General features: G+C 47.5%; 1 protein-coding gene across 1 annotated transcript in view; it reads right to left on the bottom strand.

The window, feature by feature from the left end:
* The window catches only part of RBM10 (RNA binding motif protein 10), a 212,854-nt gene that overhangs the window by 113,702 nt on the left and 73,567 nt on the right, over window positions 1-25,585 (bottom strand). Inside the window, exons 10-11 of the mRNA XM_078664667.1 lie at window positions 20,096-20,156; window positions 14,288-14,443 (exon numbers count right to left, since the gene is read on the bottom strand). Of these exons, the coding sequence (XP_078520793.1) occupies window positions 14,288-14,443; window positions 20,096-20,156 (217 nt within the window). The remainder of the gene's footprint in view (window positions 1-14,287; window positions 14,444-20,095; window positions 20,157-25,585) is intronic.

Raw genomic sequence — 25,585 nt, 5'->3', positions numbered from 1 at the left:
AAGGACCCAGACTCCTCCGGCCGAAGTTGCGGCCCCTCGTCCCTCCTCCTCGTTAGCACGGAGTCAGGGAAAGAGGACACACCAGTCGCACCTCTCCGCTTGAAGTGCGCTCTCCTTTGGAAACCGGGCCGCCCCGCTCCCTCTCTTCTCAGAGAAGCAGGGGCCCGCCTTGATGTAGCTCCCAGCGCTTAAGCGGGAAGCCCGGTACTCGGCGGCTGCTCCCCGAAGATCTCCTCACCGGCTGCTGACAGGATTTCCCCTCGCGCATGTGCGGGGAGTAAGCGGATCAGCCAACAGAGTCTGCTACGCAGCGGCCTGCTCGGTCCTAGGCCCCTCCTGTGATGGATCACCAGTTCAACTTGGAATATGCGCAGTGGCGCCGGGCACTATACCGCTAGTCCCCTTTTTCTCTTTCTTAAAGCAGCGCTGTCACGGAAGCGCGATCAGCGCCCCAGGGGTCCCGCTCACGGCGGAATCAGGGAAGACGGCTCAGTCCCAATAACCCTGTCACCCCACTCTTTCTCCTCACGAGTGGGGAGGTTTGCTCACAGGCTGCAGGACCAAACACCGGTAAGGGGGTCTCGGCGTCACGCAGGGCAGGAACCTGCTTCACACCATGGAGAGAGGGGGTTAGAGGTGGAATCCCTCACATTTGGGCCCCCAGATCTCCAGTTACAGCAGTAATCCACTAACCCTCCATACTGGACAGGAACAGGTGCACAGGAGAACTCCTTGTTTGGTTCCCACAGCAGGGATCTCCGCAGCTCCACAGTCCACTGGGATTGACCCCTTCACCTAACTTGGGCACCTCCCTGACCAGGGTCAGCAGGACGAAACTAACTCGGCTAGGACAGCAGGAATGGGGGGCGGGGAAACCAGACAGAGGGCAACCCTTGTAGAGCAGTCCACCCTTAAGGACCCTACCCCTTCCAGACCTCAGCCTTCACTCTAGCTGTTCCTCACTGGCAAGACAAAATGGTTGCCCAGCATTCCGCCTTTTATAGGCTGACCCTCAGAGGTCCAGAAGGGACCAGAAGGTTCTGGAATGCCCTACTCTATCCTGTGGGACAGGTTCTAGGTATGTCAGTTATGACAGTTGGTAGCCACCATTTTGTGACTCCAAAGAAATTCCTGTCAGGAAAGGCCTCTAGGCCTGAGGTGAAAAACTATAAGGGCGAAAGAGCACCTATCCCCTAGACCAACACCTTGAAAAATCTAGTGGACACAAAAATGAATAAGGTTATGAGGGGCAAAAAGGGAACAAAATAAATAATAAATTGGAGGGACTACGCAAAGGGCCAGACAGGTCTAACACCAACACATGCCAAATACATGAATACTCTGTAAAACTCTCACACACAAATATACATTCAACACATCCAAGTAGCCCAATCTCAACATTTATGTAAGTATTGTTGGATTTGTATATCACAAACCTAGCCAAAACGGCAGCGAAGCATTGTTAAGGGTCAAAGTCAAGCTTACAGTCGAACGATAGAAAAGGCAGCTAGTTTTTGTATTGTAACAGCATTGAGATGAAATTCATGGGTGAACCAGGAAAGTTGTACATTTCTGACAGGTAGATTCAGGAGAAAACAAAACCCGAATTCAGCTAAGGGTCATTTGTGTAGCTTGCTCAAGGATATTCCAAAGAACCAGTCAGACTTTTCCAATTGCAGGGATATGTTGTGGATGTTTGGACGTACAAAAAAATGCAATACTCTATAACACTGGCGTTGGAAAATGTAGCTATTCTGAATTTGGGTCACCACTAAAAAACAAGCATTTACAATGCAATGGTCTCGGCATCATTAAAGGTAGAGCTATTGGCATTGCTCATGACTTTTTTTTTTTAAATCATCAATGGCATTGTCATTTACATTGCCAATAGCTTAATAGTTATATAAATGGCAATGTCATTTACAATGGCAATAGCTACACCCTACACAGAGCCACCCTCACACAGACACACTCAACAGCACTCTGCACTCAAAAGCACACAGCACTCTACAGCACTCTGCAGCACACAGCGCTCTGCAGCACACAGCGCTCTGCAGCACACAGCGCTCTGCAGCACACAGCGCTCTGCAGCACACAGCGCTCTGCAGCACACAGCGCTCTGCAGCACACAGCGCTCTGCAGCACACAGCGCTCTGCAGCACACAGCACTCTGCCCTCAACAGAACTCTGCAGCACTCAAAAGCACCCGGCACTCTACAGCACTCTGCACTCTACAGCACACAGCACTCTACAGTGTGTGTGGTATGTGTGTGTGGTGTATGTGTGTGTGTGGTGTATGTGTGTGTGTTGTGTGTATGGTCTTATGTGTGTTATGTGTGTGGTGGACTTAGTTTGAGTGTTTGTTTCCTGCACACTCACACACTGCCCCTACACATTCACACACTGCTCACCCTGCACACTCACACTGTTCATCCTGCATAGTCACATATGGTTCATCCTGCACACTTACACACTGTTCACCCTGCACACTTACACACTGTTCACCCTGCACACTTACACACTGTTCACCCTGCACACTCACACACTGTTCACCCTGCACACTCACACTGTTTACCCTGCACACACACACACTGCAGTCACTGTCACTCTGCAGTCCGCAAGACTTTGAAAGGTAACTGGAAAGTATACACCGGTGTTCCTAAAGCACACATGTGGTCAGGGATCAAAAAGGTACTTTTCTGCATTAGATAGCGACTCTTCCCATATGTTCTGATAACGATGTGCAGCAGCAGATGGTGCTGTCCAGATAACTTGCTGAACAACGGATCAGGTGACCTAATGTTCCCAGAGTGAGACGACTCCTAACAGCTCCTCTTTCTTGGTTCTGGTTTTACTGCCATGCATTTACCTCTGAATGTGTGGTGCCAGGAGCTTTGCTTGCCATAGTTAAGCCACATGATTTCTTGCCACAGCATATCCTACTTTAGGGATATCCTGCAGCATATCCCTTCCTTGAAGTGCCCAGGAGCAAATTTAACTTTTCCTCTGTTGAATTTCAAATTTCGCATGCCCCTAATCTTTTAATACTTTTCTCCTGTTGTTGGGCTCGCTATCAGTGGATTGGCCATCACTTAATCCCAATTGTACTAAAACAATTCTTAGGCAACTATGCATATCAATACTACTTGCATAATACTCTATTGTACTTGGGGCATACTAACATGTGCCCAACAGAACCCAGAGTATAGTCAAATACAGTACATTTATGGTATACAAAATAATAAATATATTCATATCAATCTATGTACAAGTTATACTTTATGCTTCTTCTAAAAGATACCATCCATTCTGTTTATCATATAAATCTCAATCATGCATCCTCTTCAAAAATGGTATGTTCCCAGGGGGTAGCCAGCAGCCGACGGGAAAGGCCGTACACTAGCGTGACTCCAAAGCCTCTGCTTGATATCCGTCACCAATCCGCTACTGAACGTTGTTCCAAACCCCACGAAACACATGACCACAGCCCCAAGGTAACCGGTATCAAAATCCATCCTCCACAGACCTACCAGATCGAGCGGTGGAACCGTGCTGGAGGCCTGTGACCCCGGGGAGCCCGAGAGACACAAGATGGCAGTGATGTCTCCAGAGTAGCAGTGCAGAGGAAATGCCATCTGGGCTGAGCGTGGGTCTGCTGGACTGAGCGGGGAGAGCTGCGCGGAGACCCGCGCTGGACGACGAGACTCATCAAGAGACGAGACATCGAGACGGCTCTCTCACACACACACACACACACAGTACATCACGTGACAGACAGCTGTATACTAGACTGGGCAAGAGAACGCACTCTCACACACACTACATCACGTGACAGACAGCTGTACTCTAGACTGGGCCAGAGACTGCTCTCTCACACACACAGTAGATCACGTGACCGACAGATGTACTCTAGAGTGCACCAGAGGCAGCTCTCTCTCTCACAGTAGATGACGGTCAGCTGTACTGTAGACTGTGCCAAAGACAGCTCTCTCACACACATACACACACGCACAGATCATCATGTGACCGACAGCTGGACTCTAGACCGCACCAGAGACCGCACACACACACACACACTAGACTGTACCAGAGACCGTGCGCTCTCTCTCCCTCACAGGACCCCCCCAACATGGTAGATTGCTCCCATGGTGTAGGGGGCATTTGTTGTTTACTTTCCTGAAACAAACTTCCGCTTTAGAAGTTTGTGTTTGAAAAATAGAAACTTTGCAAAAGGTTGATGGTCGGCTGTCATGTTTGATGGAACAGTCCGTTGAAGGCAGTTCCTGCCAATGTATAGAGATGTCTGCTGGGCAGGCAAACATGTCTAAATTTTGCAGGCAGGGTAAAGGCAGGGTGCCTGGCATAAAGTCCTCAGCCACCTTGTCTGCCTTTACTCTGTCCACAAATCCCTAAATTAGGCCTTCTGTCGAGCGTGGCACTGTTCTGCTCTCAGAGAAATTTCGTGCATGGACTGGGCTTAAGGTTAAGGCTGTTTCACTAAATGTTTCACTAAATTGTTCTGCCTCATGAAGTTTCACGGAATTTTGTGGTTTCATTGTTTTAGTGCCATTTCATGTCGGTTTCCTTTTTTGTGGTGGGTCACGTACCGCAATGAAATCCCGATACTTTCCAGAAATGTCCTGCCTTTTTTATTCTGTTTAGTACACGTGAAAACACAATTTCACGAATTGCAGCTGTTTTATTATTGGATTCCACAAAACAGGAAAAATGCTCCGGTCTGCATGCCACCACCATCACAGACTTTAATAATAAGAGCAACATAGGAAGACGTGCATTCTGTTTTGTGGAATAATATCAAAACGGCAGCATGGCACAGCATGCCAAAGGCTCTCCAACCACCCCAAGATGTGTTCCTGATTGTCATTCCCAACGGAAGGGCATCCAATGTTAGTTGGACGAAGAGGCGTTTCGCCGCATAAGGATCCCTTTGAGGCAGAAAGTTTTCAGTCGACCACATCGCTTTTGCCTGAATAAAAACTTAGAATTCTGGAAAGAAACAGATGTTAGTGGACTTCCGGTATGAGGTCTATATACTGCCTACTTAATCACATACAGCTTGCTTGGAAAGGTATTTGTGGTAAGTTCCCGGGTAATATGGGCAAGCAAACCAAAATGTGGTGTGTTCGCTGATCTGCAGCTTACTTAACAATCTACTGAGACCACAGGCGCAACTAGAGCGAAATTTCGGGCTGCCACACACGAGGAGGTGGGGGTGGGGTGGGGGGGGGGCTGAAGCCCGGTTAGTCCAATGGGTGTTGCCCGCCTGACTGAGACTGCTGTTCCAAGGACTATTGCCAAATGTGATGCCTGCTCGTCTGTCTTGATGTACTAAAAAAGAGAAGTGAGACTGCATTCTACAAAGAAGACAATGAACACAGATGAACAGCAAGAAATTTAAGTCTTTGCAAGAAATAAACTATTTTGTTTAAGATTGCTCACATGACACTTGATCACCGGTGGCAACATGTATATTCCCTTTAGGTCAGCGTACGCCGTCTCGCCAGCCTACTTCCTTTTAAATTCACAATATACCTATATCTAGGGGCTTTTGGTCAGTGGTCTTCATCCACTGGCCTGATAAATTGTCATTCACATTTTGTTTTCACCCATCACAGTGAAGGCAAAGGGCAGTTGGTCAGCTCACTTCAGCCATATTGCATAAGGGAAATAAAAAGGAAACTTCACTCGATGGTATTTGGTAGAACTCCTTGGGTCACTAAGAGGCTGAGCCTTTTTCCACTATGTGACCAAGTACAATGCAGCCTCAGTGAAATGTCCCAAACATGTTCCTAGCCATAAGAAATGAGGCCACTGTCCTGTATGCTCTGCGGTTCCTACTTAGATTTTAGCACCATACAGGCAATCAGCTTTCAGAGTAAAGCACAGAAAGGGAGGTAGTCAAAAAGTCTGGATCGATGCATGAAGACATTTAAAGCCACACACCCAGACTCTTACTTGAAACAAGGGCTACAGTTTCGCATGAAAGAACTTTAGAGATCTCAAATTTTTAATCGGTGAGTACTTTTGACATACACTACCAGCAACCATTTTTAATTGAGATTGAGACGACAGATGCATTGATCTAGAAATAGGGGAAAATTCTAAACTGATACATCATTAGCGACCTCTCTTAATATTAGGATTGTTATTTCTATCTGGGAGACCTAATGTACTCTTCCGTGAAACAGAAAGAAAAGCATAAGTGAATATAGAACTCTGTCCACTTTTAGAGCATAGGAAATCTAACAAAAGATCAACAGCAGAGACGATACAAAGCCACTATAGGTTTTGTGCTACTGAAACCCGGTTTTTAAAGAGAGTGCCCCGGGGGGGGAAGGGGGGTTGGTAATTTTGACGTTATATATGTCACACAATTTGCATGTGCTCAAAATAATGTTTCAATTGCAATTTGTTGTTGGCTGTTTGAATATGAGTTTATTTCTTACAGGATTGTAGGTCTTGGAAAATATAAGACCACCTACACCGGGTAAAACTGTGAGTTTACCATCATTTACAAGGACATTCCCAAGGTTAGGGTACGCCTTAGGGTGCGTATACCGCCTGGGAATGTTTTGTTTTTTGGTCCTGATGAAAGCTTTGCTGAGCTAGCATTTTATAGCAGAAACATGTCGACCCCTAACTCACTTTGGACACATTTAGCTCGAATTTATGGCCAATAGTGTCTGTATCACTAGTTTTTAGGTCTCGCCTGTCAATGCGCATGCGCATTGAGCAGAACAAGACTATGGGGGCTTAAACAAAGCTTACCTACACTGGCGATTCACTGGCGATTTGATGAAGTGCATGTGCACTTTTAACTCAATGCGCAAGCGCAATTAGTTAAAATGCACGTGCACAGCATCAAATCGTCAGCTTAGTGCCGCCAGCAGCTCTTCCCGCTCCGCCCCCTGCTGCATCAAAGGCTTGGCGCTCTGCCTCAGCCCAGCCATTCTCCTCCCCTAATTACCCCCTGCGGCATCAAAGGCTTTTTCACGGCCGGCCGTGCTTTCAGTTCACGGCCGGCCGGCCGTGTCTCCTTTTCTTTCTTTTTTTTCCATTAATTGAATGTCTTCCAGCAAGCTCTCCTCATCCGTAGCTTTAGGTGTGATGACAGCATTTCCTTATAAGATTACTGCTCTCTTGGGAATATATGAGGGCAGGAAGCCTTCTGAATTCGGCTGATCATTATCAGAGAGTGTTTTGGTGAAAATACGGGACTTTTCTTATGCGTGCTGCTACAAAAAGAGCTCAGCTCTCCTTAGCTACGGGAAAGCTGTTTGGCTTACTTCTGCTCGCTCAGCCAGCAATTGTGCCATGTGGTGTATTTTTAGCTTTACTAGCTCATTGGTGTGTACTGGCTTGCCACTTTGCTGGAATAAAGTACCGGCCATAACGCCGAATACGACTTTCTTTTAATTAGTTCACCAGTTTGCTGCCAAGTGAATTTGAGAGTAATAGTGGCAATCATGTTTGAAACTGCATAACGTGAGCGGAATAAGCTTGCAAGCCGCAATCACCCCACATCCACCACCACCTCCACATCCACCACCACCGCATCCACCACCACATCCACCCTCACCCTCAACCCCTCACCCTCACTCACCCTTACTCACCAACCCTCAACCCCTCACCCTCACTCACCCTCAACCCCTCACCCTCAACCCCTCACTCACCCTCACTCGCCCTCAACCCCTCACCCTCACTCACCCTCAAACTCACACTCACCCTCACCCTCACCCTCACTCACCCTCAACCCCTCACCCTCACTCACCCTCAACCCCTCACCCTCACTCACCCTCAACCCCTCACCCTCAACCCCTCACCCTCACTCAACCCCTCACCCTCACTCACCCTCAACCCCTCACCCTCACACTCACCCTCTCACTCACCCTCACTCACCCTCACCCACCCTCACCCACCCTCACTCACCCTCACCCACCCTCAACCCCTCACTCACCCTCAACCCCTCACCCACCCTCAACCCCTCACCCCTCACTCACCCTCACCCACCCTCAACCCCTCACCCTCAACCCCTCCCTCACCCTCACCCTCAACCCCTCACTCACCCTCAACCCCTCACCCTCTCACCCACCCTCACCCTCACTCACCCTCAACCCCTCACTCACCCTCACCCACCCTCAACCCCTCACCCTCACCCACCCTCAACCCCTCCCTCACCCTCAACCCCTCCCTCACCCTCACTCACCCTCAACCCCTCCCTCACCCTCACTCACCCTCAACCCCTCACCCTCACTCACCCTCAACCCCTCACCCTCACTCACCCTCAACCCCTCACCCTCACTCACCCTCAACCCCTCACCCTCAACCCCTCACTCACCCTCAACCCCTCACCCTCAACCCCTCACCCTCACCCACCCTCAACCCTTCACCCTCAACCCCTCACCCACCCTCAACCCTTCACCCTCAACCCCTCACTCACCCTTACTCTCACTCACCCTCAACCCCTCACCCTTAACCCCTCACCCTCAACCCCTCACCCTCAACCCCTCACCCTCACCCACCCTCAACCCCTCACCCTCAACCCCTCACCCCCTCACCCTCAACCACTCACCCTCAACCACTCACCCTCAACCACTCACCCTCACTCACCCTCACTCACCCACCCTCACTCACCCACCCTCACTCACCCACCCTCACTCACCCTCACTCACCCACCCTCACTCACCCTCACTCACCCACCCTCAACCCCTCACCCTCACCCACCCTCACCCTCACTCACCCTCAACCCCTCACCCTCACTCACCCTCACCCACCCTCACTCTCAACCCCTCACCCTCACTCACCCTCAACCCCTCACCCTCACTCAACCTCAACCCCTCACTCACCCTCAACCCCTCACCCTCACTCACCCTCAACCCCTCACCCACCCTCACCCTCACTCACCCTCAACCCCTCACCCTCACTCACCCTCAACCCCTCACTCACCCTCACTCACCCTCACCCTCACTCACCCTCACCCACTCTCACCCATCCTCACTCACCCTCAACCCCTCACCCTCACGCACCCTCAACCCCTCACCCTCACTCACCCTCAACCCCTCACTCACCCTCACTCACCCTCACCCTCTCACCCTCACTCACCCTCACCCACTCTCACCCATCCTCACCCTCACTCACCCTCAACCCCTCACCCTCAACCCCTCACTCACCCTCACTCTCACTCACCCTCACTCACCCTCAACCCCTCACCCTCACCCACCCTCAAGCCCTCACCCTCACTCACCCTCACCCTCACCCTCACTCACCCTCACCCCCTCACCCTCCCTCACCCTCAACCCCTCACCCTCAACCCCTCACCCTCCCTCACCCTCAACCCCTCACTCACCCTCAACCCCTCACCCTCACCCCCTCACCCTCAACCCCTCACCCTCCCTCACCCTCAACCCCTCACCCTCACTCACCCTCAACCCCTCACCCTCAACCCCTCACCCTCACTCACCCTCAACCCCTCACTCACCCTCAACCCCTCACCCTCAACCTCAACCCCTCACCCTCACTCACCCTCAACCCCTCACTCACCCTCAACCCCTCACCCTCACTCACCCTCAACCCCTCACCCTCAACCCCTCACTCACCCTCACCCTCACTCAACCCCTCACCATCACTCACCCTCAACCCCTCACCCTCACTCACCCTCAACCCCTCACTCACCCTCACCCACCCTCACTCTCACTCTCACTCACCCTCAACCCCTCACCCTCAACCCCTCAACCCCTCACCCTCAACCCCTCACCCTCACTCACCCTCAACCCCTCACCCTCACTCACCCTCAACCCCTCACCCTCACCCTCAACCCCTCACCCTCACCCTCACTCACACTCACACTCAACCCCTCAACCCCTCACCCTCTCACCCTCACCCTCACTCACCCTCACAACACATATTGTGTTACAATAGGTGTCACATTTGCGAAAGATAAAACTATTGGCATTGTAAATAACAAAGCTATTAATTTCGCTATTTTCAAAACAAGCACATAAATAAAAAATGTGTCCTTTACAATACCAATAGCTCAAACTTTCCTAATGCGAGACCTATTGCATTGCTGTGCTTCTCTCCCCTGCTGCACTCTCCTGCTCTCTAGAGATGTGGCCTAACGACCAGAGCTGCCATCTAAGTCACGTAAATACAAAACATGTTGCATTCCAAATGCTATAGGTGTCACATTCACGAAAGTTATAACTATTGGCATTGTAAATGACAAAGCCATCAATTTAGCAATTTTAAAAACCAACAAATAAATAAAATATGTCATTTACAAGACCAATAACTCCAACTTTTCTAATGCGAGACCTATTGCATTTGCAATGCTTGTTAATGATTGTGGCCTGACTCTTTATTAAAATTATTTTGGAGTACAGTCCGCCATCTTTTAACTCAAGTATTCTTTTTGAGCACTTCCCTAAGCGTCTCTTACATACCAGCTCCGCTGTAACTCAGGCGTGGTAGCATACCAAGTAGACATTTGGTCTCCTTGGTAGAACCCTATGATGAAGCATGTCATCAACTATGTTGATGAGTGAGGGTTCTACTTTTTAGCAAAAATTGCTTTTCGCTTATCTAAACACCTTTGTTTTGTGTACTTCCTTTTGTATTGCTTTTTGTGTATGTTATTTTGTGTTGTGTATTTGGAGATTGGATATCAGATTAGGAATATCTCGGGTTGTTTCCCTCTTTCCTCTAATATCTTGTGCCCACTCCTTTGTTGTTGTATAGTAAAGACATTTAAAGACACACACCCAGACTCTTACTTGAAACAAGGTGTAGGAGAGTAGGGTCTGCAATCCTATGATCACCCAGATTTTTGCTTTTTTGCTGCACTGGTTTACGACTTTCCCTGGCTGTGGGCCTGCTAATCAGACCCACAGCCTAGCTGTTCTCTCTATCCAAATTGTACTCAGGTACTGAATTGGCACTGGGCCCTCTCCAAGTCCCTGTACCCAGGGCTGAGGTGCACCCAGAAGTCTCCCAGGGGCTGAAGCATGTATTATGCCACCCCTGGATTGACTAACTAAAACTGACACAACTGGCTGCACGACAGCTGGGGCAAGGTGGTGTACTCACCCTTTGCTTTAGATATAGTATACCTATATCTAACCCTAAAATGGACACACAGATCTCCTATCAGTCACTCCTATGGCAGGCCTTAACAATCCTGAAGGCAGAGTGCTTGGAATCGTGTGAGATGGTGCTCTGGCATGAGCTGAGCCTGTCTGCGGCTTTCGGGATCCATCCCTTAGCCGTTTCCATGATATCGCATACCATATACTCTTAAGTGCATTATAATCCTCGCGGTTATGTGCCAACTCTGGTATCGCTTTATCAAAACATGTCGAGTAAGGTGTCATACGAATTGGAATACTAACCCCTCGCCAATTCTGGCGACGGGGTTAGCATTCCACCCTTCTAGAGGGACACGACATGCATGTAACCTATAACCCGGTTAAAAGTCAGACAGAGCCTTAGCATCCACAAAATGGATGCTGCCACCGAGACACAAGTCTGCCCTCCTGCTGCTGGGAGTCCTCCCAGAGCAGGAGATAAGGACAAAGGGTTTCCTGCCAGGGGCGGTGCCAGCACCGTCCCAGACAGGGTTTTGTGTATTGTAGGTAGGCAGGGCTTTAGAGGAAGGTGACTGCACGTGGCACCCCGGTGCTCACTGTGCATAGGCTGGCTGGAACCAGTTCCAGGGTCACTCCAGACCCTGTGCTGGGGAAAAGCCCGCCAAGGAAGTGGGTGTAACCACCCCCCTCCCAGTCCCACCCATAGGGCAGGACTTAGTCGCGTGCCAGCCCCTTTTTACAGGATAAAGGTAGAGACTGGCCCCCTTCCAAATCAGATCATCTTTGAATCCTGAAACTACTTTCTGCGAAAGGAACTCAAGACTTCTTCCTAAGATTTCTCCCTTGTGACTAAGGAGTAGTCACCCTGCATCCGCAGGCACCATCTAAGAACACTGCGGTCTGCTGTAAGTCCTTCCTCCGGAATCCGACTGCCCAGCTCGACGAGAACCGGCTTCCCTGGCACCTCTGACCTCCACCCACCTCTACAGCCCAGCTGAGAACCGTGGGTGCGACGAGACCTCAAGGGACCGGCCATCTGCAAGACTGCACGACTTCTTTCCAGCAAGCCCGCCGAGTAATCTACTGGTGAGTGCTTTGGGGTCCGAGAAGCCCCGACTCTGAGCAGCTCCAGCTCCGAAGTGCAGCCCCCCAGCATCTCCACGATCTGCGTGGGGCCCTTCTGCTTTCCGCTGCTCACCGCGTTGTTTGGCTACTAGCCCGTTGGCTTGTGGCCTTCCTGACGACGCCCGACGACATTTCTGCTGCTGGTCTGGTTGCTCCAGACTGGCCCTTGCTCCCTTCCAGAAGAGGAGCACCCCGGACCCTCCTGGTCCACTCAAGACGCCATTTTGAGTCCACCGCGTGGGCTTGAATTAGCCAAGGCTTGTTGCCCAATCCTGGGTAACTTCGACGCCAACGACTTCATCCTTCGTGGGACAGCTCGCACCTCCATCCTGGTCGCCGACAACGCCTCCTGGTCCGAGAGACTGCAGAGCCCAGCAGCGCCCACTCACCTGACTGCGGTGACTTCGCCCGGTGCCATCCTGGTGCCCACTTAATCACTGGCTAGTGATTCAAGAACTTGGTCCCCTCTGCTTTCAGGTTTTCTTCTTCCTTGATCCAGGCTTGGATCCATCAAACTTTTCTTCACTGGTCGCCTGCCAGCAACTTCTTCCTTCCAGGCTCCTGGTCCGGCAACGAGATCCCCGACGTCTTTTCAGACCTATGCAGCTGCAGCCCCTGGGCTAGGTAACTTCGGCACTCCGGTGTCCCAGCATAGCCTCACTATCCAAGGGTCAGGATCCACTGTCGTTTTCTCCCTACCAGGTCGGGTTCGCCCGTGAACACTAACTTTGTGAATTCTAGCTTCCATAGACTTTGTCCCGCATCCCGCGTGAGAGTGCACACTCTGCACCCGAGTCCCCTGGGTCTCCTAGTAGTAATCTAACGATTCCCTAGTCCAGTCCTAGCGATTCCAAAGCCTATTAGAACTGTTACTTACCTGCTAGTAATTCGCATTCCACTTTTAGCGTATATGGTTTTTCGTGCCCCTCGGGCATTTGTGTAACGTGCTAACTTAAGTATTTTCGTAAGAGTTTTGTTGTGTGCCTAGCACCCTGTCCTCATAAAGAGTACAGGGTTGTTGTGATTCTAATAAATACACTGTTTATTTTCATAACACTTGTGTGGTGTCCTTTCACTGGGTGTTCAAGGGGTAATGTGATGGTAAAACAGCTGGCTTAACACGCCCTCTAGAGTCTTAGCCTTAGACTGCTCGTATCCATGCTACTAGGATAGCTGGTCTATAAGGTTGACTTACAACCAATCATCAATAAGGGTTGTTTGGACTGATATATAGTGATCACTAGAATAGTGAGCACTGCACATCAGGCCAACTTCTCACACAAGGGCTACAGTTTCGCATGAAAGAACATTAAAGATCTCTAATTTTTTATCTGTGAGTACTTTTGACATACACTACCAGCAACCATTTTTAATTGAGATTGAGACGACAGATTCATTGATCTAGAAATAGGGGAAAATTCTAAACTGATAAATCATTAGCGACCTCTCTTAATAACAGGATTGTTATTTATATCTGGGAGACCTAATGTACTCTTCTGTGAAACAGAAAGAAAAGCATAAGTGAATATAGAACTCTGTCCACTTTTAGAGCATAGGAAATCTAACAAAAGATCAACAGCAGAGACAATACAAAGCCACTATAGGTGTAACGAACACAAACACAACTATACACAAAACATCTATTATTTTTAGGGCCTAGGACCCCAAGATTTGGGTAAAAGTGTGCTTTATAAATCAACTTGATGGTACAAAGACGTCAATCACCTGCTCCCCACACCACTGCTCCTCAATCCAGCAGCCAATACTCACCCATAAAACAGGCCCCATGTAAACCACCAACCACTAATACTACCAATTGGGCTAAGAACTTCCACAGACTAGTAAGGTGAAAAAAGGATCTGACACAAGCTCTACATATGAAGGAAGCAACTAACGCTTCTAAAAGTGCCATAAGGCTTTGTGTGATTTAGTTCCTGTATGCAAGCAGCTTGCCTCTGTGCTTGGATTTAATTTTTTCTGTGGAGAAACTGTGTTTCCAACATCCAAAGACTCCTTGGTTAAGATAAGAATTAATAAAGGAATTGCTCTATACTCACTGTCATTAGCATTCTCTGCACTGGTCTCTGGTGCTTGGCCCCACTCCTGACCCGCTGCCACAGCAGGAGAGTTCTCGTAAGGTTGTGGCACAGGCAAGAGGCCAGCCCGTTCATACAGCTCATGCCTGAGGCCAAGAGGCAGCTTATGTTCTGCTTCTGTGGGCACAAATAAATTAAGGTTACGGGAGAGAAGTAATATTTCCCCAACAAACAATTGACTCGTGATCCAAAGAGCCGCAGAAGAATGGTTAATGCAGCTGTTCTCAGAACTGCTCTTGATATTGAAAATAACTAGTAACTTTTAATTGTACACTAACCAGGGACATTTGTATAACCATTTTCTTCATGGGAGCCGGAAACATCACAATAAAAAGAATGCTACTCATTTTTACAATCAAACCTACCTTTGTCTTTATGAAACAGTTTTAAAAATGCCTGAATTTCATAGCAAAATCAGTATTAAGATTCCCAAAAATGCCCACAGTCCTCACTGAAGGGCAACCATACACATTCTAGAACCAGCATTGGCATAGCCAATAGGTCTCGCCTTTGGGATCTTTTAAGTGTTTAGCCATGCAGCACAGGAGGAAGGACACTGACAGTAATAGGGGTGGGGGGAGGGAGAGAGGAGGAGGCAGAGAAATTTAAGGCGAGACAGAGGAAGAAAGAGGAGAGGAAAAGAAAGGGACTGAGTGCCGGAAATGGATACAGACAGAAGAGTACAAGAACAGAGAGAACGAAGGCTAGCGAAAGACAAATGAAGGAATAAAAGGCAAAAGAGAAATGGAGAAACAAAGTAAGAAAGGTGAGTAGAAGTAAATATAGGGCAGCGAAAAGAAACAAGAGGATAAAAAATACACAGCGCGAAAGGGAGAGATAAAGAAATAAGAACTGTGGAAGAGAAGGGGGAATGAATGAATGAATACAAACAACTGAAAGAAAGGCGAAATGAAGTATTTGTACTGAGGATAAAAAGGAAGGAAAGAATGACGTAAATATGAATAGTCCGAGAGACAAAAAAGAAGGAATGAGAGACGAAAAGCAGGAATAGTATTGGGATAAAGATGAAGGAAGGAAATAAAGAAAGGTGAAAAGAAGGAATAGAACGGGGAAAAAAGGAAGTCGAAAGGAAGGAATAATGCAAGGAATAAGAAGGAAGGAGGCAGGGATATAAGTAGAGTATATGGGGAGATGGTTGAGTGAAATGGAATGATGAGCAGGCACAAAGGAAAGGTGGAAGGTGTATTAAATGGGAAACATTACGAGCGGTGATAAAATGGATAGATGAACAGATTAATGGGGTGAGAGCGAAGGTAGTAACGCATGTGGAAAGTGAGGAAAAAATGCTAAAGAAAAAATTACCAAACTACATTAAATAGTATAAAATAACAAGTTAAAGAAGGAGAAGATGTGTAGGGGCGAATCAGAGATGGGTAGGAAGGACATATCATTACTAGACTACTAGAGTATATACATAACACAACACATCAAAAAATGTAAGCTCAGTAACTTTGCAAGAATTTGGCATTAGCAACTAAAAATGAAGTTGAACTCTTCCATTTGATTCATTGGAGCAGCACACGTTCAGTCTGGTGGTGTGCTTGGTTGTGTTCTCACTGGAGCACTGGTGTGCCCCAACAAAAAGAAAGGCTGCATTAGGTGCATAAAAGATAAAGTGATGTGCGAGAGTTTAGGATAGCACTTAATCTTGTAAAAATAAAATCACTTTTTGAAAACCTCCAACATGTCCATTAAAATGAACATTTTGATTTGTGTTTGTGTATTAAAGAAAATATGTTGTAATTTTTTTTTCTATCTACTTTTTACTATAGTTCTGGGTATTTTTTTTTCATGTTGTCAAAATTGCTTAGGTGGCAGTCCGTGGCTTCCAACAGTGATTCATTGGGGGGTCCATGGAAGTCAAAAGGATATAAGAACCGCTGCATTAGAACATGCCTGCAGAGGGACAGGGGAGAAATGTAACACCTTTGGGCTTTATGAGTCACTTGAAAGGCTTCAGAAATTAAAGTGTAATATTTAGATGGTAAGAGCCACTGTCAGCTATTACAGAACAGGGTGCATCTTTGAGGAGGTAAATATCATGAGGATAATGAGGGTAGCCGGATCTTCTCAATGAGCCGCCCCAGGTCCAGTGCGACCACAAAATACATGTGAGGTTTCTCGGTGAAGGAATGTGTCCACTCAAACCATGGGGTGAGACGCGCCTATATTGGAACAAGATCGGGGACCGTCTGAAGCGCTGTAGCAAATAAGGAAATGGAGGCGGTGTATATCTGCACTACAAAGGCGTTGCGCGCTTCCCATATAGCTCTGATTAAACGGGGAAAACACTGCGCCAGCCTACAATTGCGCCTTGACTGCAGCTGTCCACAGAAATCAACAAGTGCTTAGAAGGAAGGCTACTGTTCTTTAATATCACAGCAGAATGCGTTCCTCGTGAAAGCTGTAAGGACAATAAAGCAGGACTGCTTTGCCGTACACAGGTTTAAAAACACAGTGCTCTTTTGATTTATACGCCGCAAATGTCAGGGAGACAGTCTCAGAAAACACTGCATTTATTTAGCCTAATGAAGATCTCATCGGAATTCAACCCTGCGGATGATTAATGGGAGATTTGGTGGGAAATCTGGAGCGCCGTGTCCGAAGGAGAACATGTATTGGGGCAAATCAGAGACGGGTAGGGATAAGGAAGGTTAGGAATGGAGGCAGTGGTCAGAGAACAAAGTCTAAAAGAAACAAGCCCAAGTCCACGAGTGGTGGAGCAGCTAAAGGAAAATTTTAAAAAAGCATGTGTGCGGCCGCAAGTTTTGTGCGCGGGAGACGAAGGAGAGGCATATCGAGCATTGGAGAGGCGGAGCAAGGCACGCGCGCTCGTGCGCGTATCCGCAAGCTCTAGGCTGCCACAAGCAAAAGCGCGTGGTAGCATTTTCTGGAGCCATACACTAAATGTCTCGCAGAGCAGCGCATGCGCTGGCTCAGCGAGACCTAAAAATCACTCCATTGGGAGATGTTCTGAATACCTTTATAGCTGAAGGATTAATCGCAACAGAATCAAAGTGGTACAGGCCACCCTAAAAAAATGTATATATCAAGGCCACAAAACGTACACCAAACAAAACATTTAGGAGAGTAACAGATGTTATTGGAAGGCCAATTTGCAAGCAATATTTAGGAAGATCTAGAACGTCAGAAGTTTCAGGATGACTTTGGGAATGTGATTCCTATGGTCTTGTAGAGACACCAGATTCCTGTATCACAAAGCTACAAAGGCTTGTAGTCATGCTTAACCACACTGTTTCTTTAGTGTATTTTGTAAAATGGATTTGGATCCCCCTCACCCACAATGGGTGGCCAGCTTCATCAGGAGGGTCGCTCCTCACCTGAAAACTGAATTGCTGCAGGGTGCACCAAGAGCTGTTTTAAGCTGGTATTTTAGTCTAAGCTGTGTAACTCTAAACTAATGTTTTTGCTGTAGAGGTTTTGTTTCAAGGTGCATATTTCCACTATATATCTATTTTATTTAACCCTCCCAAGCAGAAGGACTATATAGAAGCACTATACTGTCAACACCTTCCTGCCCTAATGTTCGTGGGCATTCCTGGTCGACTAAAAAACGTGGAGGAGTACTTATGATTATGTAACCAAGAGACATTAGGGTCCTGTTCATCTAAGAGAGGACCTCAGTTGAATAGGGAGAGTGACTGAATACTCTTGAGCTTTAAACATAAAAGTAGTAAACTTAGCCAAGCAGAAAACTTAACCAGACAAATCTTAAAAGAGGACACATCATTGAAAATGGTGTGCAAGGGGCTTGTTGAGAGCCCGGGAAAGAAGTTATTTGTTACACTCACCTCTAGTAGATTTATTTCAGGCACAATACAATGAATATTATCTCCTGAAGCACCTAGCTGCACAGGATGGTTTTGCAGGAGCCTAACACCCGCTCGGCGTTTAAAAAACAAGGAATTGCCCGATAATTACACCGGGCAAGGCCCAAACAGGGCTTTAAACACCAAGGTCTCAGGACGTCTTGGGTGGTATAGTATTGGGAAATGGGGGAATGGTATAAATGAATTTCTCAATGATGCAGTAACAGAAAAATGTCCATCAGCACAGCAACCACCCACAGAAGCTTTCAAGTTTAACCCTCAATGAGTAAAGCATACATGTGCTTACGCTTTTTCTCTTAGGTGGGTGGAGCACGTCTGACAACAACCTCTACAGAAACAGGTTCCGATTGTGTGGGGCATCTATCTTCCTTTAAGGTTTCGCATGGGGAAGGGAATGTTGCAATGGCTTCATCTTTGTTCAGAAGTAGTAGATGCATTTTGAACAAGGGCCATTGACAAGGACCACATATTTTACATGGACTAAGCCCAGCTACAACTAGAAGTATCAGAATCAAGTATCAGAATCAAAGCAAATTAAATGGGAACAGAGCTTTCTGCTAGCCCAAATTTGCAAATACAGTTCAGGCGAGAACAGGCAACTGACCTGGTGAACAGTATCTATCTTCAAATGCGCACCAAGGTAGTGGAATAGTCTATAGTAAGTAGCGGCCAGGAAATCCTCTTTATACTACCTGCACTACAACATAACTCTTAAGTAGCCATTAGGAATTCACTTTTAAGTCCCTCCAAGTTTGAACTGCAGTGCGGGCCAAATAATGAGGTAGGTACACTACAAACAGAACAGTATTACAAGGGTGTTTTAACCCTACCGTCTACATCTTTCTTGCATGTAGATTTCCCTAAAAAATATACGGTTGCACTGCCAGAAATTATTTTAAAACTTCCTCACCAATGCCCGAATTGCTACAGGCATTCACATTCCGGACAAGACTCCCATTATTTCCCAAACAGCATCGAAAGAGAAACTGAGCTTGTCAAATATGGATCTTCAATGATTAAGAGCTCCAAGTGCAGGACTTTCATCATGAACATCATGGAACTCGTCCACGCCCAAGAACGAGAATTAGGAACAATTTGCTTTCATCATAGGAACCTTCACTGATATTTATGAATGACGGATAGGAGTCTATCGGTAATGTCTTGGAAACTCCTGCACATCGGCAGTGAAGTATAAGAAACCATAATGGAGAAACAGAATTGGGATTAGAAACATTTTTACTTTCTAATGTATTCCAGTGATGGGGTACTGTATCACCTAGGTGAAAAAGCAATATGAACTGAAAGACAGCTAGAGCCTAAAGGAATACTTGACCTGTTAAGAGACAAGATCTGCTCATCTGTCAAATACAGCTTGAGGAATGCTGCACTTTAACAGACTGACAACCTGTGGACCAACATCCAGAGCAAGTAGTAGTAGTAGTGGAGACTAACAACATAGGAGGCTGGTGCAATCTGAGGGAACACAGAGTGACTTATAACAGCAAGTGAGGAAAAGCAGGGCAGCTGCAAGTCTACATGAATGTGCACTGATAAAGCTGTGAATGTGGTGTTAATAGAATAGTGTGTGCAGCAGGTCAACAATGGTGAGCAATGGCAAATGTGAGAAGAAATAATTAGTTATAGCGGGTGATGCAGGTCAGTCATGGGGTGATTAGAAAAAGCTGTAGCTAGCCTGCATTTGAAAAGCAGATCTGCATTTAGGGCCACTAGCAGAACCACACATACATGCATGTGTCTCAGTGCTGCCATAGAAGAGCTTTGCAGAACAGGTCGAAGTCCACTGACAGAAAGGTTGGGAAGTGAGGCAGTGTGCTTGGAACAGGGAATACTGTAGGTCAGAACTGTGATTCTGTACTATCCAGTCTAAAATTCTTACCTGCTCTGGGGACACTACACTTGAAGCATTTCTCTCTACGCTTGAAATTCTGGACTCCGCACTGCAAAGCAAACAAAAAAACAAATGATGACACTGGATGGCAATAATCAAATTCCTTTCTTTCAGTCACCAAAACCCTCAGCCCAGTACCTTGGCCCCCACGGGACAACCTCCTGCCTATTCACAGATATGTATACATCACAAGAGAAAAGGCAACATTTTCTTTTTTGGATTCCAGGAAATTTCTGGAAATCATTTCTTCCAAGACATTTACAAATGACTTTAGTCCTTTGCCACTAATTTTCAAAGTAAGAGAACGGTCCTATTGACAAGAGTTACCCAAGAGTACTACATAGGTGAACACCAAAGACCTAATGCAGGTGTCTGTGCTTTTATAAGAACTGCTGGCAAAATCTGGTTTACTGTCCAAGATGAAGGGAATATTCTATGAATGATCCAGGCGGCGTGGCTGCTCAAATCCTAAAGCTTGCACACTGAAATTTGCAACTAAGTGCACCCTCAAGGATGCTGAAAGGCCTTTAAGTAGGAAGATGTTATGTTTCAAATGTAAGCATTTGTGTTTGGGTGGCCAGTCAAGGATTTTGATGTGCTTAAAATTGCACCATATTTACTTCTGCACCCACCTAGTCCGATTCATTACTTTAATGAGCAGCAGCAGGAAACCTACTATTCAAAGTATCTCTTGTGCATAGCTGCTTAAAAATTGGAATCAGGATTTTCACACGTTACAACCTGCTTATTCATAGAAGCTAAACATAGTGCTAATCTATGGTTAACTAATGGTTCAAGACACCATAATCCATGCACCGCAACATAGTGATGCCCATTGCCGGCTGCCTATTGGCAAAACCGTAAGAATACAAATCCATTACTTCTCTACTTCTCTCTTCACCAGAAGCCTTCTTATATTCCTAGAAAGTGGTTTCTCATGAGGGAGACATTCCAGGAAGGCTTCCTGTGCTCCAGCGTGTGCCTGTCCCATTATTTGTACAGGGCTATGTTGCTAAGCAGGTAGATTTAGGCTAAATATGAAGCACCTGAATATTGACAGGGAAGTGACCATGCTGTTGGGAATATTACATAGCGAGCCGCATTGCATTCAGCTGAGTGCAGGCCTCCCACGCTGCCAAAGATCTTTATTTTGTCTGTGCAGCTCCAGTTGGAAACAAACTTTCGGTATTTTTATCAACTGAAGAATCAATCATTATTACTAGTGTTTGTCCACAGTTTCTAAAGCAAAACTAGAGTAGTTTTCCTTCAATGGATTGTTAAATTGTAGTGCAATGTGGGTAACTTTATGAATGAGGTCAGCGCAAGACGCCTTGTCCTCTGGTTGAAACGCTTATGTAGGAAGGAAAGCCTTTTACAAGAGTGAGAAGACTGCCGATTTCTAGATCAAGAGGATCAAAGTCCTCCTCAAGGTCTTGCAACCTCTCACATTTTCAATTTCTATAGCAGACCTCCTGCATCAGACATGCAAGTGAGCTATAATGACATCACAGAAGTGGGCAGCAAGGTTCATTATGATGCAGAGCTTCTTTCAGCTACCATAAACTCCCCAACTGTTTTTTTGCTTTGATGCAGAGGCATTCTTCGGTGTCTGCTTTAACTAATTAGATTCCATTGGGATACACAGGGAGAGACTTCATTTTCAAAAGACAGATTAACATTGACCCAACAGTAGTGGCTCAAGATCAAAGGTGATAATGTGAATGATAATACTGGTGTGTATGATGGCTAATTAAGGAGTAACGGTTTGTGAGCGTCACTGGCAGTGTTATCAGTACTTTCTTTAAATACATCACTCCTTAGGAAGCTGCCTCTGTATGTGATATATCAAGACTCTGATCGTTCAGGTAAGTACGTTCTTAACCCCAATGCGCGCTACGCGTTTTCCCGCTGTGCGCTGACTTTTTCGAAAACCCGTGGTTCATGATGAGCTCAGCTCGTCATGAGCGTACGAGAGGCGTAACTCATGACGAGCTGAGCGTCGAAGGGGTTAAATATAAATATAAATTCTTTTCACTTCAAAAAGTGAACAAAGTGCAATTTCTGAGTTCTGCAATGTTATCCTATGGATGGAAGAACAAGTTCTACAAACTGGTATAGTACAGCGACGTACAGGACCAATCTCCAGGAGTTAAGGTGAGTGGTGGGCAAGGTCTAAGGCAGCACCAACAGTACACCACCAGCAGCACGATGGTGGCCAAGAGCTGGGTGCAAATAAGCGTCGGGAGCCCAATAAGTTTTAAAGAGGATGGGTCTCTGTAAGAGACTGCAGGGTCTGGATTGGAAACCAGTCTGGCTGAAGCAAGCAGATTGGTTCAGGCCTTGCACTGCTCGGGAATATAAGGGCGGGGGGGCTGTCGGGGGGATACCTTTGGTTCTCTTCTCCAAGGCCCTGGGACCACGGGTGCAGAGGTGTCTTTAGGCGTCTGGTTTTTCCTTACCTAAGCAGTAAGGATAGAGGGGGCATGAGTACAGCGGGGGCATGAGTACAGAGGCAGCAGGCTACGTCGGGGAGTCCAGGAGGAGTGATACCACAATGGACTCTACCTCTAGAGGGCTGGGGGATCTTGTTGGCACTGTTGGCCCACTCAAACTCGGGCCGGAGGAGACAGGTGCAGTGGTTGCTTCAGATTTCAGATTTTGGCAGTTTGAGCCCTCAGTCTTCTTTTTGGAGTTTCTTCTGGGCAGGTCTGCTATTCAAGAGAGGTCTTGAGTCTTTTTCGAAGGCAGGCAGTCCTCCCAGTTTTCTGGAGCCACAGCTGCAGCACGAGTCAACTTTGGCTTTGTTTTCGAAGAGGGATGCAGACAGGCCAGCAGGGTTGGTACCAAGTCAGCTGCTGCTTCTTCTTTCTCAACTTTTGCAGCACTTCGGTGCCCTCTTTGCTTTTTTTAGGTTGTCAGGATCTGCTTATCTGGTGCCAGTGGCACTTTAGAGGCGCTAGGGTAATGGAGAGTGGTAGCCAAATGGCTACTGTCCCTTGGGTTCACTACATCCCTAAAATGAGCACTTCCTGAAAAATAGTGTCCACCTCACAGTAGCCCACCTTAGGGGTGGTAATAGACTGGGGGGCCTTCTTGTCCTGTGAGGGGAGCTAGATTCGCTTTCAAGGGTGGTAGCTTCTTTGAAGCTCACCGTCCCAAGGAGGCTAATCAGCAGGTCACCCTGTGGGAGGGGGTGTTCCACCCTCTTCCCAGATAGGCCTTCCTGGAGGACAGAACGGCCAAAAAAGCCATCTCTCCGGACTTGTCTATCAAGGGCAGTAATGTTTTGATGTGGAGCCCGGACTCCGCCGGAGACCAGTGACCCCTGATGTCCGCAACTCCCTTGAGCCGCCCCATCCCAAGAGTGACGCATCTGTCACCACTGTGAACAATGGTTTGGGAAGGGAGAGGGATCTGCGGTTGACAGTTTGTGAGCCACCATTGCAACTGACATGTAGTCCCCTCCGAAATCTGGACGACATCGGAAAGATTCCCCTGTTCCCCTGATGCTGCACCCACTGGCACATCAGGTCCCACTACAGAGCCCGCATATGCCATCTGGCATGAATCACCAGCAGGATGCAGGAGGCCATGAGGGCCAGCAGCCTCAGGGTCATTCTCACCAAATGCTGGGATAGATGCTGAAACATCAGTATGTTATGTTATGTTATGTTATGTTATCCGGATTTATAGAGCGCACAGATGCCCCAGCGAAGGGGCGTCCTGGCGCTAGAACAGAACAAAAACCGGACAGAAGGTGGAAAGCACAACACAACAACAGAAACTATGGACCTAAGGGGAAGAGAAAGGTTTTAACAGCCTTCCTAAAAGCGAGGAGCTCATTAATGGCACGAATGTGGACAGGCAGGGAATTCCATAGCTTGGCGGCAAGGACTCGGAAGGAACGACCGCCAGTCCTGGATCTCTTGAAACGAGGAACAATGGCAAGGTGGAGAGCAGAAGACCTCAGAGAACGAGCAGGGACATAAGTGGAAATAAGTTGCTGCAAAATCTGAGGGGAAGAGAACTTTAAAATTTTAAATGTCAGTATGAGGGATTTAAACTTTATTCTCTGTGCCACCGGAAGCCAATGGAGATTAGAGATGGTTTTCCTAGCTGAGCAGAATCTGGGTAAGCCAACCAGGGCCCTGGCAGCAGCGTTTTGGACGCGTTGGAGACGGGCGAGCTCAGCCTGATTGACTCCAAGAAAAAGGGAGCTGGCATAATCTAATTTAGACAAGATCATGGCTTGCACAATCAGTTGTCGGGTGGGAGCGTCAAAGTATTTGAAAGTGGACCGAAGCTGACGCAAGATCCCAAAGCAGGATGCAGCAGTCTTTTTAGTATGAGTGCAAAAGCTCAGTTGGGAGTCGAACCAAACCCCAAGGTTTTTCACTTCAGAAACGGGGGTAGGGGTAGGACCGAGCTCAGCTGGCCACCAGCAGTCGCCCCACAGATGAGTTTGTTTCCCCACAATGAGCACCTCGGTTTTCTTGGCGTTCAATTGCAGGAAATTATCATTCATCCAGTGGGCCACAGATATAAGTCCCTCACGGAACTTTGCTGCCTCGAGATCGGAAGCTCCACTAATCGCAACCGCCAGCTGCGTGTCGTCTGCGTAGGACACGATGGAAAGGTTCCCACGCAAGGCGACAGCAGCTAGCGGCTGAACATAAAGGTTAAATAGGGTGGGGCTCAAAGCCGAACCCTGTGGAACTCCCTGGGCAATCGCATGAGATGTGGATTCGAAGGGGGGAGTGATGACCCTAAAGGAGCGATCGGATAGAAAAGATCTGAACCATTTAAGAGCCAGCTTATCCACCCCAGCCTCAGCCAGACGTTGTAGTAAAATGTCATGGGAGACAGTGTCGAAAGCGGCACTTAGGTCAAGAAGCACAAGTGCCGCCGTGTGGCCTGAATCCATCAGCATGCGAAGATGTTCCGCCATATACAGGAGAGCAGTCTCAGTACTGTGACCGGGCCTGAAACCATTCTGCGAGGGGTCTAAAATATTCGCAGAATGGAGATGTTTTGCTAGAATGTTATTGACATGAGCCTCGGTCAGTTTAGCGGCCCACGGGAGGAGAGAGATGGGGCGATAGTTTTCCGCTTTTTTGGGGTCTAGAGCAGGTTTTTTCAGGACAGGAATTACCTGCGCCTGTTTCCAGGGACCAGGTACGGAGCCCGAGGACAGGGACAAATTAATGAGCTCACAAAGCGGGGGAAGGCAAATGGAGGAGGATTCCCTGAATTGTAATGGGCACAGAGGATCTTTCGGGGAACCAGATTTCACCCTAATCACAAGATTGTCAAACTCCTCCGTAGAAAGCTCCGGAAGATGGGATAACGAGATGGTGGTCTTGGGAGTAACTGTGTTACACTGCCGGGAACCTGTGGGGCTGGGAAAGGCTTGATAAATACCTTCCACCTTATTAATAAAGAAGGCGGCCAGGTCCTCACAGTGGGAGGCAGAGCAAA

This window comes from Lissotriton helveticus, chromosome 10, assembly GCF_964261635.1.
Source record: "Lissotriton helveticus chromosome 10, aLisHel1.1, whole genome shotgun sequence".
NCBI lineage: Eukaryota > Metazoa > Chordata > Amphibia > Caudata > Salamandridae > Lissotriton > Lissotriton helveticus.
This window is presented reverse-complemented; position numbering and strand designations above follow the sequence as displayed.